This window comes from Nomascus leucogenys, chromosome 14 (genome assembly GCF_006542625.1).
Source record: "Nomascus leucogenys isolate Asia chromosome 14, Asia_NLE_v1, whole genome shotgun sequence".
Classification (NCBI taxonomy): Eukaryota; Metazoa; Chordata; class Mammalia; order Primates; family Hylobatidae; genus Nomascus; species Nomascus leucogenys.
The window spans coordinates 92,353,087-92,365,897 of record NC_044394.1 but is presented as its reverse complement, the minus strand read 5'-3'; the positions used below and the strand labels follow the sequence as shown (position 1 = coordinate 92,365,897).

The window sequence follows — 12,811 nt, the reverse complement described above, 5'->3', positions numbered from 1 at the left end:
CCTTTGGTCAAAGTCCTAAAAGGAAAATTACTGGGTCAAAGAATACAAACGTGCCAGGTCATAGTGTGACTCTCAACAACTGCTGTCCAAACAAGGGACAAACGTGCCCTATACAAACATGAGTGGCAGGGAGTGCGTTTGCATAACCTTCAGAGTTTGGGACAAGGGGCTAAACTCCGGCACAAACGCACATGAGCTCCACAAAGACCAAAGCACTCCTCCATCTTCCGCTGTCTGCCCAGCCCTCAGCACCTGGGCCTACAGCTGCTATTAGGGAGACCCTACGATGTGCGCTGAATGACCAAACGAGTGCACCTGCAAAACCCCAACACCAAGAACACAGCAGCAACCCCAGAATCAAGCCCACATCCCCACCAGCCCTGGCAGGGCTGTCACTGGACAGGCAGGTGAGTGACAGGCAGGTGACACTGAGGGCCTTGTGGCTACACACTGTCCCCCGGGGGCTGCTTCAAGGCTACAAAGCCTTTACCTTCGGGCTGTCTCCACCTGAAGCTTCCTTTTCATTTTCAGGCTGTGAGTTGTCAGCCATTAAATTGAGGTCAGATGGCATCACTCGGCCCACCTTGTACCCTGAAGACCCCGCTCCCCGGGGGCTGGAGGGGCAGGAGTTTGCAGCGCTGTGGAAGAGAAAAGGTTGTTCCTATTAGTCTATCACAGAGCACACATCCTACTGTGCTTCAGCAACTGGCTCCAATTACAGGGAAAACAAATACAGAAATGTTAAAAAAGGAAGAGAATATCAGCATTTCCTATGGAAACACAGATTCTTACAAATTATCTGTGAAATTTAAGATCGTCCCAAGAAGCAATGCGGAAATAGGGTATTTGCTTCTATAAACGTCAGCTCATGAAATGTGAAACCAGCTCTCAGGGGAGGCAGTGGCCCACTCATTTCACCAGTGAGGAAACTGAGGCTCCGGATGGTTCCAGAACTTATTACAGACACAAAGTGACACAAGACAGGCACAAAGGTCCTCACTGAGGAGCTGTGACAGGGGGCACAGAAAAGACAGGGAAAGTCGGGGCGGTGGGGGAGGGGAGGGGTCTGCCAGCCAAGGCCCCTGGAGCTGAAGTGAAGCAAGTGTTTCCACTGATGATGAAGCCGTGGACATGGACACCTGCTGAAGGCACAGCAGCAGGTCAGCTGGGGCACCCGGGACGCAGAATCAGGCCCCTGTTTTCAAACAGGCACTTTTCCCCACCGGGTTGGACTGGGCACAGGGAGTGTTCTGATTCTTGATCTCTGTGCCGATTAAAGGGCACGTGCATTTCTGGTAAGTCAAGGAGCTCCAGATTCTCTCGATGCCTCATTTTCTGCACTTCAATAAAAAGAACGAGCCATTGAAATGGAAAAATATCAAGATAAGATTATTTTGTAAGTTATAGAGGTGTTTTGGGGGAAAAACATTGCAAATGCATAGAAAAGGTCTAGAAAAAATAACCAAGAAACCTAAAGGCATGACCTCTGAGAAGCAATTCAAAAGGAGGGCCAAGGAGATGGAGAAGTGGGGAGGAGGAGGGAAAGGGCAACACACCAGTGGCCTCGTATCCTCCGCAAGGCTTCTTAGACTTTCCGCCATGAATATGCACCACTGGTATACTCACTCACCCATTCAACAAGTATTTACTCAATGCCAGCAACCATCTTCAAGCACTGGAGGAAAAGCAGGAACGACAAAGACTCGTGGCATCTACAATTTGTGAGTTTAAAGAGCCAACTTCTAACAAATGGAGGATGTAACCAGTGTGGCCTGAGGAAGGTAAGTGACCTGCTGGCTGGATGGCAGGTTTGGAAAGTCAGGTCGCTCAGGCTCGCTCCACCTGGAGGCCCCGGGGACCTGGGTTCCCTCTGACAAAGGTCTGTGCAGGTGTGGGGAAGGGCAAGCAAGGAAACACAGGATGAAGAGAAAGCAGCAGGTGGGAGGAGAGGCAGAGTCAGGAGCCGACCCAACCTCAGGGCTGCAGGTGCGACCCTTCCCCTGCGCCCACCGCTGCTGTCGGTCACACTTGGAAGTGGGGTCTTCAAGGCTGCTGCTCGGCGGTGAGCTGTATGTGACTCAGGTAAGCTCGGGCACATTCTACTCCAGTGAATTCTGTGTCCTTTTTATGTAGTACTTAATAAGCACTGGGTGGCAGGACTTGACTTTTGCCTACCCACTCGCACATTTACTATTCGGCCCACTCAGTTATGTTCAGCCAAATTCAACCAAAGTGGGAAAGAGAGAGGGCAGCCTCTCAGCAAAGGAGCAATGGAGAGAGGGCAGCGACGAGAAGGCCCTGATGCCAGCCGGGGCGGCTCACGGACAGCACCAGAGTCCACCGGCCATGCCTCCGTTTCACAAACACATGCACAACAGATGCTTTTCCAGGGGGCCTATTTTTTTTTCTTTTGTGGTAAAACACACACAACATAAAATTTACCATTTTAATCATTTTAAACTGCACACTTCAGCAGCATGAAGCGCATTCACACAGAGGTGCAGCCATCACACCACCTCACTCCAGGATGTTCTCATTTCCCAGACTGAAGCTCTGTCCACACGAAACACCGGCTCCCCCTCCCCGCCCCCAGCCCTGGCCGCCTCTCCATTCTGCCTTCTGTCTCTGCGAATGTGATACTCTAGGAATCTCAATGACTGGCTTATTTCACTGACCATAATGTCCTCAGGGTTAATTCATGTTTCAGCAAATGTCAGCACTTCCTTCCTTTTTAAGGCTGAATAATATTCCATTGTGTCTTCTATTCTCTGGAAATTGTGCATAAGGCTGCTATGAAAACGGGCATACAAATAATTCAAGACCCTGCCTTCAGTTTGGGTCTATATCCAGAAGTGAGGTTGCTGGATCACATGGTAATTCTATTTTTAGTTTTTTGAGGAACTGCTAGTCTGTTTCCACAGCAGCTGCACGGTTTGGCATTCCCTGCAACAGCACACAACAGTTCCAATTTCTCCACATCCTCACTAACACTATTTTCTGGGTTTTTTGTTTTTAATAGCAGCCAATCCAACAGGTGTGAGGTGGGATCTGACTGTGTTTTGATTGGCATTTCCCTAATAACTACTGATGCTGAATATCTTCTCATGTCCTTATTGGCCATTTCTTTTTTTTTTTTGCGACAGAGTCTTGCTCTGTCGCCCAGGCTAGAGTGCAATGGCGCAATCTCGGCTCTGCAACCCCCACCTCCCACCTCCCGGGTTCAAGCAATTCTCCTGCCTCAGACTCCTGAGTAGCTGAGATTATAGGCACCCGCCACCACGCCCAGCTAATTTTTTTGTATTTTTAGTAGAGACGGGGTTTCAGCATATTGGTCAGGCTGGTCTCGAACCCCTGACCTCGTGATCCACCCGCCTCGGCCTCCCAAAGTGCTGGGATTACAGGCGTGAGCCACCGCGCCCGGCTCTTATTGGCCATTTCTATATCTTCTTTGAAAGAATGTCTTTCGCGTTTTTGAACTGGGTCTTTTGTTTCTTTGTTGTTGAGTTTTAGGAGTTCTCTCTATAATCCGGATATTAATCCCTTGTCAGATGTATGATTTGCAAATACTTACTCCCATTCTGTAGAACCTTTTTACTACTGATGTTGTCTTTTGGTGCAGAAATTTTTTAAATTTTCAAGAAGTTCAATTTGTCTTTTTGTTTTGTTGCCTGTGTCTTCGGTATCAAATGCAAGAAATCAATACCAAATCCGATGTCATAGGTTTTGCCTATGTTCTAAGAATTTTACAGTTTCAGGCCTTAAATTTAAGTCTTTGATCCATTTTCAGTTAATTTTTGCACATGGTATAAGATAAAGGCCCAAATTCATTATCTTCCATGTGGATATACCGTTTACCTAGTACCACTTGTTGGGAAGTCTGAATGAATGGTGTGGGCACCCTCGTCAAAAACCATTCGATGAGGCCAGGCGTGGTGGCTCATGCCTGTAATCCCAGCACTTTGGGAGGCCGAGGCAGGCGGATCACCTGAGGTCAGGATTTCAAGACCACCCTGACCAACATGGAGAAACCCCGTCTCTACTAAAAATACAAAATTAGCAGGGCGTGGTGGTGCATGCCTGTAATCCCAGCTACCCAGGAGACTGAGGCATGAGAATCGCTTGAACCTGAGAGGCAGAGGTTGCAGTGAGCCAAGACCGCGCATTGCACTCCAGCCTGGGCAAAAAGGGTGAAACTCTGTTTCAAAAAAATAAAAAAAAAATTGACTACATTATGTGAGGGTTTATTTCTGGGCTCTCTACTCTTCTTTAAAAAAAAAAAAAAAAAAAAAGAAAAAATGTTTAATTGGCTCATGGTTCTTCAGGCTGTGGGCTCTCTAAAAAATTCAAAATTCAAATTAAAATCTATCTCAGACTTTAGACCACTGTCTGCCCTTTCATTTATACTCCAATAAAAAGAATCCAAGGCCGGGCGCGGTGGCTCACGCTTGTAACCCTAGCACTTTGGGAGGCTGAGGCGGGCGGATCACGAGGTCAGGAGATCGAGACCACGATGAAATCCCGTCTCTACTAAAAATACAAAAAATTAGCCGGGCGTGGTGGCGGGTGCCTGTAGTCCCAGCTACTCGGAGAGGCTGAGGCAGGAGAATGGCATGAACCCGGGAGGCGGAGCTTGCAGTGAGCTGAGATTGCGCCACTGCACTCCAGCCTGGGCGACAGAGCGAGACTCCGTCTCAAAAAAAAAAAAAAAATCCAGGCCAGGCACAGTGGAGCACGTCTGTTGTCCTAGCTACTCAGGAGGTCAAGGCGGGAGGATCACTTAAGTCCAGGAGTTTGAGTTCATCCTGGGCAACACAGCCACAATCCATCTCTTAAAAACAAAAAGACAAAAAAACAAACAAACAAAACCAGCCAGCTGTGGCAGCTCACGCCTGTTCCCAGCACTTTGGGAGGTGGGTCACAAGGTCAGGAGTTTGAGACCAGCCTGGCCAACACAGTGAAATCCTGTCTCTACTAAAAATACAAAAAATTAGCCGGGCATGGTGGCACATGTCTGTAGCCCCAGCTACTCAGGAGGCTGAGGCAGGAGAATCACTTGAACCTGGAAGGCAAAGGTTGCAGTGAGCCAAGATCGCACCACTGCACTCCAGCCTTGGCAACAGTACAAAACTCCATCTCAAAAAAAAAAAAAAACAAAACAAAACTTTAAAAACATCTTTTAAAGAATGAGTAAACAGGCCAGGCGCAGTGGCTCAGCCTGTAATCCCAACACTTGGAGAAGCTGAGGTGGGCGGATCACTTGAGGTCAGGAGTTCGAGACCAGCCTGACCAATATGGTGAAACCCTGTCTCTAGTAAAAATGCAAAAATTAGCTGGGTGCGGTGGCGGGCGCCTGTAGTCCCAGCTACTCAGGAGGCTAAGGCAGGAGAATTGCTTGAACCTGGGAGGCAGAGGATGCAGTGAGCTGAGATAGCGCCACTGCACTCCAGCCTGGGCAACAGAGACTCCTTCTCAAAAAAAAAAAAAAAAAGGAATGAGTAAATAACAACCAGGAACCTTTGGGAACTGCATTTCATAATGCAGGAAATTCAGAGCAGAAATTCAATGATATTTTAAACACCACCTCACATCTGTCTCTCCACATAAGTCAGCACCAGGGAAGGAGAAAGGCATTACTTGGGGCCACCACTGGGACTAAGGATGCTCCAGTCCCCCATCCCCATGGCCGCACCTGATGGTTCCTGTGGGGGAGGGCAGAGGGCTGATGAGGTGGGCCATGGTGTCTGGAATGTTGATGGTCAGGGGCGAGATGTGTGGCTGTACGGCCTTCACCGGAGACTCAGACGCCTCCTGCTTCTCTCTCTTCTCGCTGGACAGGGCAGTGAACGTTATCTTGATGTTTGTGCTCGGGAACCTGAACGTGCACCTGAAAAAGAAAAGCCCACCGTCAGCACCTTTGCTGTCCCAGCCAGGGCTGGGCAGGGTCCCCACGTGTCCCTCACAACCCTTTGCTGTCCCGGCCGGGGCCGGGCAGGGTCCCCACGTGTCCCCCACAACACTGGAGCAGCTGAGGACATGGATGCAACACCTCCAAGCTCAGCTCACCGTATTACAAGTCGCCTAACAAACAAAACCACAACTAAGGTGCTTCGTGACTAAAAACACCAGTAAGAAAACGCTACGTAGACCAGCCACACAGGAAAATTAAAAGCACAGACAAGGCCAGGTATCGTAGCTCATGCTTGTAATCCCAGCACTTTGGGAGGCTGAAGCAGGCAGATCACTTGGGTCCAGGAGGTCAAGACCAGCCTGGGCAACACAGCGAGACCCCATCTCTACAAAAACTACAAAAAATTAGCCAGGCGTGGTGGTGCATGCCTGTGGTCCCAGATACTCAGGAGGCTGAGGCAGGAGGATTGCTTGAGCCCAGAAGGTCGAGGCTGCAGTGAGCTATGATAGCGCCACTGCACTTCAGTCTGAGCAAGAGACACTGTCTCCCCCGACCAAAAAAAAAAAAAAGGCAAAAAGACTCAAATACTACTTAGTCTACATGACTCCTTTTAAACTAAGTGCCTGAATATGTTTTGGGTCTTATAGTAGACTTAAAACCCAAATACCACCCAGTGTCTATTTTTCCTTTCAAAATAAACATACAAATGTATCTGGGTCACAAAGCAATAACTTTGTGGTAGTTTTCTTACTTAAGAAAAATAATTCCTTTCTTTATTTTTTAGACACTGAGTTTCGTTCTTGTCGCCCAGACTGGAATGCAATGGCGCTATCTCTGCTCACTGCAACCTCCACCTCCCAGGTTCAAGTGATTCTCCTGCCTCAGCCTCCCAAGTAGCTGGGATTACAGGCATGCACTACCACGCCCGGCTAATTTCGTATTTTTAGCAGAGACGGGGTTTCTCCATGTTGGTCAGGCTGGTCTCGAACTCCCGACCTCACGTGATCCGCCCACCTCGGCTTCCCAAAGTGCTGGGATTACAGGCGTGAGCCGTGGCGCCCAGCCTCCTTTTCTTTAAATAAAAAATCCTATCACCTTTTTCACTGTTGGCTCTGGCAAACAAAGAGCCAGGGACATTAAGCTACAGGGGAGAAGGTTTGCAGTGAACACTCTGGTTCACACTTCATGTAGCTTCCTTGACATGACTCAAGTAAAACATAACCAAAGGACATGCAAGCCAAATACCTTCAAAGAATAAAAGTTAAAAATAGTCCATAGACTCTGAGAGTCTCTAAGTCCCCACCACGAACCCAGTTCAACGACAGCCTATTTGTCTGTCTACAAACAACGCAAACAAGTGGCCGGCCACACTCAGCCCAGCTCACATCTGCGCACCCAGCGCGGGACTATGCCCAGCTCACATCTGTGCACCCGGCGCGGGACTCAGCCCAGCTCACATCTGCGCACCCAGTGCGGGTACCCTTGCCACAGAGGAAGGCTCCACCCACCACCCTGCCCTAGGGGCACCGGGGCACCTCCAGCCTGTGGAGGTCGGAGGCTACGCCATGGCCCTCCCACTTCGGGGACGTCTCCGAGGAGACACTTCCAAACCCTCTAGCTGGGGTCGGGAAGGGCAGCACCCGAGGGTTTCAACACTCGCTTCTTTGCCACGCTGCCGCTGCCTCCCCTCGCCCTTCTCCTTTCCCTGTGAGGCACAGGCAGGACAGCCAGTCCTCCCCACGGTCTTGGTGGACACAGCAGAACCTCACAGAGTGACCACCTCCTGGGTGTCCAGGACATCAGACTCTCTGGTTCCCGCTTTGCAGCACTCCTTTTCAGTCCCTTACTGGAGCCTCCTCTCTTCACCGCCCGATGTTCAATGTTCAATGCTCCAGGCCTCGACTCCAGTTTCTCCCTCTACCCTCACTCCTGGCTCATCCAGGCCTCGGACCTTGAACTCTACACATACCCAAATGGCTCCAAAATCCCCACTTCCAGCTCCAGGGTGTCCCTACACTCTGGCCCCGCATAGGCAACAACACTGAGGCTCTCAAACAAGACTCCCAGCCCACGGTCCTCTCCCAGGACTCCCCTCAGCAGTGACAGGCAGCACTCAGGTGCTCAGGCCAGAAATACAGGAGTCCATTCCCCAGTGCCATCAGCTCTGGCCTTCAAAACACGTCCATCATGAAAACTGAAAAAGCTTCTCTGCCAAAACCCGTTAAGACACTGAAAAAGTAAGCCACCTTCTTTTCTTGTTCACCTTCAGGAGAAAACGTTTGAAAGCTGGGCAGAGTGACTCACATCTGTAATCCTAGCACTTTGGGAGGCTGGGGAGGGAGGATTGCTTGAGTGCAGGAATTTGAGACTAGCCTGGCCAACAAAGACCCCTATGACCCAGGCTAGAGAGCAGTGGCACGATCACTGACCCACTGCAGCCTCGAACTCGCAGGCTCAAGCAATCCTCCGCATCAACTTCCTGAGTAGCTTGGACTAGAGGCACATGCCACCATGCCAGGCTCTGTTTCCCAGGCTGGTCTCAAACTCCTGGGCTCAAGTGCTCCGCCCACCTCAGTCTCCCAAAGTGCTGAAATTACAGGCGTGAACCACTGTACCTGACCTCATCTATAAATGATATAAAGACAATGATCTTTTGGTCTATAAAGCTCTATTTTATTTTACATCCTTGCAAATTATTAACTGAATCAACTAAGACCAAGAGAGAAACAAATCACTGGTATCAAAACCAAAGGAAGGCTGGGCGCGGTGGCTCACGCTTGTAATCCCAGCACTTTGGGAGGCCGAGGCGGGCGGATCACGAGGTCAGGAGATCGAGACCACGGTGAAACCCTGTCTCTACTAAAAATACAAAAAAATTAGCCGGGCGTGGTGGCGGGCGCCTGTAGTCCCAGCTACTTGGAGAGGCTGAGGCAGGAGAATGGCGTGAACTCGGGAGGCAGAGCTTGCAGTGAGCCGAGATGGCGCCACTGCACTCCAGCCTGGGTGACAGAGCGAGACTCCGTCTCAAAAAAAAAAAAAAACCAAAGGAAACAAAAAGAATCAGTAAAACAAAAGATAGCAAAATGCTTCCAGCTGCATCACAAAGCCAGGGGTGGAATCGCTTGAGCCCAGGAGCTCAAAGCCAGCCTGTGCCACACAGTGAGACCGCGTCCCTTAAATAACAGGGAGAAGGGCCGGGCACGGTGGCTCACTCCTGTAATCCTAGCACTTTGGGAAGCCAAAACAGGAGGATAGTTTGAGACCAGCCTGGGCAACATAGTGAGACCGCTTCCCTTAAATAACAGCGAGAAGGGCCGGGCGCAGTGGTTCATGCCTGTAATTCCAGGACTTTGGGAGGCCGAGGCGGGCAGATCATGAGGTCAGGAGATCGAGACCATCCTAGCTAACACACTGAAACCCCGTCTCTACTAAAAATACAAAAAAATAAGCCAGGCATGGTGGCACACACGTGTAATCCCAGATACTCAGGAAGCTGAGGCAGGAGAATCTCTTGAACCCGGGAGGCAGAGGCTGCAGCGAGCCGAAATCCCGGCACTGCACTCCAGCCAGGGCGACAGAACAAGACTCCATTTAAAAAAAAAAGTCTATCTAAAGCAAATATCTGCAACACTTCACACTGAGTGGCATTCACTGCTGGCTTTAGACCTTCCAAATTCAAACACCTGTTTATAACTACATTTTAAAAGAAAACTGGCACTTAATCTCTCAAGTCACCCGCTTGGTCCTCTTCCAGGTGTACTTTACCTCTTTTCCTTCCTGCTCTAAAGCTTTTTAATAAGCTTTCAGTACTGCTCTAAATAAATACATAATAAATAATAAAACGGATCACCTGCCATGTGTCTGAGATCCGACCAAGCTCAGCTCCCTTTACACAGACATTAATTCTAGATTCTGCAAACAAGGGGGGGTGGGTGAGGGGTGGTGTGTGTGTACAGCTATCACCTCTGAGGACAACAAGGAAGACCAGCCTGGCACGAGGTTCCAGCAGGATCCGAAAGTCACCCTAGACTCCCACCCACCATCTCCTGAGTCCTCCTCACTGCTAATGAGCAGCCCGTCCCACGTGGGGGCATGTTCCCAGGACCACCCACCCTCTCATACCAGCCTAACAGCTTACAACCCAGGGGTTCTCACAGAACCACGTGGACACAAACAGGGCAAGGTGCTTGGATGCCAAGCGGCTCTGCCATCCCTGCTGGGCTCCGCACATGACACTGGCTCTGAGCTGAGCGCAGCTGTGCAGTCTGCATGGTCGCCAGCCAGTAGTGGAGATGGGTAGAACAGCGAGCACCAACCGCGCAACCTCAGACTGAAGCTCAGTGGAAAACTGCACTCCATATCCACATAACAGACACTCAGGACACCAAATCAAACACTGTACTACCAGGCCAGGCTCAGTAGCTCACGCCTGTCATCCCAGCACTTTAGGAGGCTGAGGCAGGAGGATCACCTGAGGTCAGGAGTTCGAGACCAGCCTGACCAACATGGTGAAACCCCACTGCTACTAAAAACATAAAAATTAGCCAGCATGGACCAGGCACAGTGGCTCACACCTGTAATCCCGGCACTCTGGGAGACCAAGATGAGCGGATCACGAGGTCAGGAGATCGAGACCATCCTGGCTAACACGGTGAAACCCCGTCTCTACTAAAAACAATACAAAAAACTAGCCGGGTGTGGTGAAGGGCGCCTGTAGTCCCAGCTACTCGGGAGGCTGAGGCAGGAGAATGGCGTGAACCCGGGAGGCGGAGCTTGCAGTGAGCCGAGATCGCGCCACTGCACTCCAGCCTGGGCGACAGAGCGAGACTGCATCTCAAAAAAAAAAAAAAAAAAAAAAAAAAGATGTAAAAATGTGAACAGTGACTTCTTCCCACAGACGCATCTGGTGTCCACTGTGCTATATTTATTCCATGTCCACCCTGAACTTCTGCAGAAGGCCCAGCCTTGACCAGCAGAACAGACTCCCTGCCGGTTCTCCCAGGAGACGGCTCCAGCAGTGTGCACCATTCCAACAGGGAAAGAGGCGAGTTCTTCCTCCCCTGTGGGGGCAGTAGCCCTAGAACGATGGGGAACCCAATGTCCTCTTAGTGTTTCGTTTGCTTTTCATACAACAGGACCACACTCCCATATTATCTGTGAGCTCGCACTTCTCCCTAGAGTCATGAACAACGTCCTCGTCCAGGCCTGGCTGAGTGCTCTCCGCGGACAGGGCACTGCCACACTGAGCCATCCTTCCTTTGCATCGGTTCTGTTTCCTTTTCGTTTTGAGGCAGGGTCTCGCTCTGTAGCCCAGGTTGGAGTGCAGCGACAACCACAGCTCACTGCAGCCTCAACTTTCCAGGCTCAAGGGATCCTCCTGTCTCGGCCTCGAGTAGCCAGGACTACAGGCACACGCCACCATGTTCAGCTAATTTTTATTATTCTCATTTTTTGCAGAGACAAGGTCTCCCAATGTCACCCAGGCTGGTCACAAACTCCTGGGCTCAAGTGATTCCCCCTGTCTTGGCCTCCCACAGTACTGGGAGCACAGGCATGGGCCACTGTACCCAACCCCAGTGTTTCCAGTTAAAGACAACAGACAGTCAGCGCTGTGGCGACTCCACTGCAGAGGATGCTCAGGAACAAAGGCATTTAAAATGAGGAAGAGGCAGGCGCGGCAGCTCACACCTGTCATCCCAGCATTCAGGGAGGCCGAAGCAGGAAGATCACTTGAGCCCAGGAGTTCAAGACCAGCATCAGTAACATAGCAAGACCCCCACATATCTATAAAACATGTTTAAAAACTTACCCAGGATGGTGGTGCACACCTGTACTTCCAATGACTCAGAGGCTGAAACAGGAGGATTGCTTGAGCCTGGGAGTTTGAGGCTGCAGTGAGCTGTGATCATACCACTGCACTCTAGCCTGGGCAACAGAGCAAGATCCCATTTCTAGTTTTTTTAAAAAAGGCAGAGGCCGGGCACGGTGGCTCACACCTGTAATCCTCAGCACTTTTGGAGGCCAAGGCAGGTGGATCACCAGAGGTCAGGAGTTCAAGACCAGCCTGGCCAACATGGTGAAATACCATGTCTACCAAAAATACAAAAATTAGCCGGGCATGGTGGCGTGCGCATGTAATCCCAGCTACTTGGGAGGCTGAGGCACGAGAATCGCTTGAACCTGGGAGGTGGAGGTTGCAGTGAACTGAGATTGTGCCACTGCACTCCAGCCTGGGCGACAGTGTGAGACTCTATCTCAAAAAATATATATAAAAAATAAAAATAGGCCGGGCACGGTGGCTCACGCCTGTAATCCCAGCACTTTGGGAGGCTGAGGTGGGAGGATCACCTGAGGTCAGGAGTTCAAGACTAGTCTGGCCAACATGGTGAGACCCTGACTCTACTAAAAATACAAAAATTAGCCAGGGGTGGTGACACGTGCCTGTAATCCCAATGATTCAGGAGGCTGAGGCTGAAGAATCACTTGAACCAGGGAGGTGGAGGCTGCAGTGAACCAAGATCCTGCCACTGTACTCTAGCCTGGGTGACAGAGAAAGACTCTGTCTCAAAAAAAATAAAAATAAAAATAAATACAAGAGAGAGACGGGAAGGTGCTGCTGGCCATCTGCTCACAGCCTCTGACCAAAAGCATGGGGATGTGCTGTTCATCCTCCATCCTGGCCGCCACAGAACAAGCCCAGCCCCAGTCCCGGCCCCAGCAAGGTGAGGGAGGTGCTCTGTGTTTTAACCTAAGTGTGAGCCTCTCCACGTTGATAAGCCATGAAATACATTTAAAAGCTATCTTTTAGCTTTTAAATGGCAACTTGTTTTTTTTTTTTTTTAGACGGAGTCTCACCTGTTGCCCAGGCTGGAGTGCAATGGCGCAATCTTGGTTCACTGCAAC

At 50.3% G+C, this 12,811-nt stretch overlaps 1 protein-coding gene across 1 annotated transcript in view; it reads right to left on the bottom strand.

The window, feature by feature from the left end:
- Positions 1–12,811, bottom strand: part of FOXK2 (forkhead box K2) — an 85,440-nt gene that overhangs the window by 33,737 nt on the left and 38,892 nt on the right. The window contains exons 2-3 of the mRNA XM_030827182.1: positions 5,690–5,884; positions 491–638 (exon numbers count right to left, since the gene is read on the bottom strand). Coding sequence (XP_030683042.1) covers positions 491–638; positions 5,690–5,884 — 343 coding nt within the window. The remainder of the gene's footprint in view (positions 1–490; positions 639–5,689; positions 5,885–12,811) is intronic.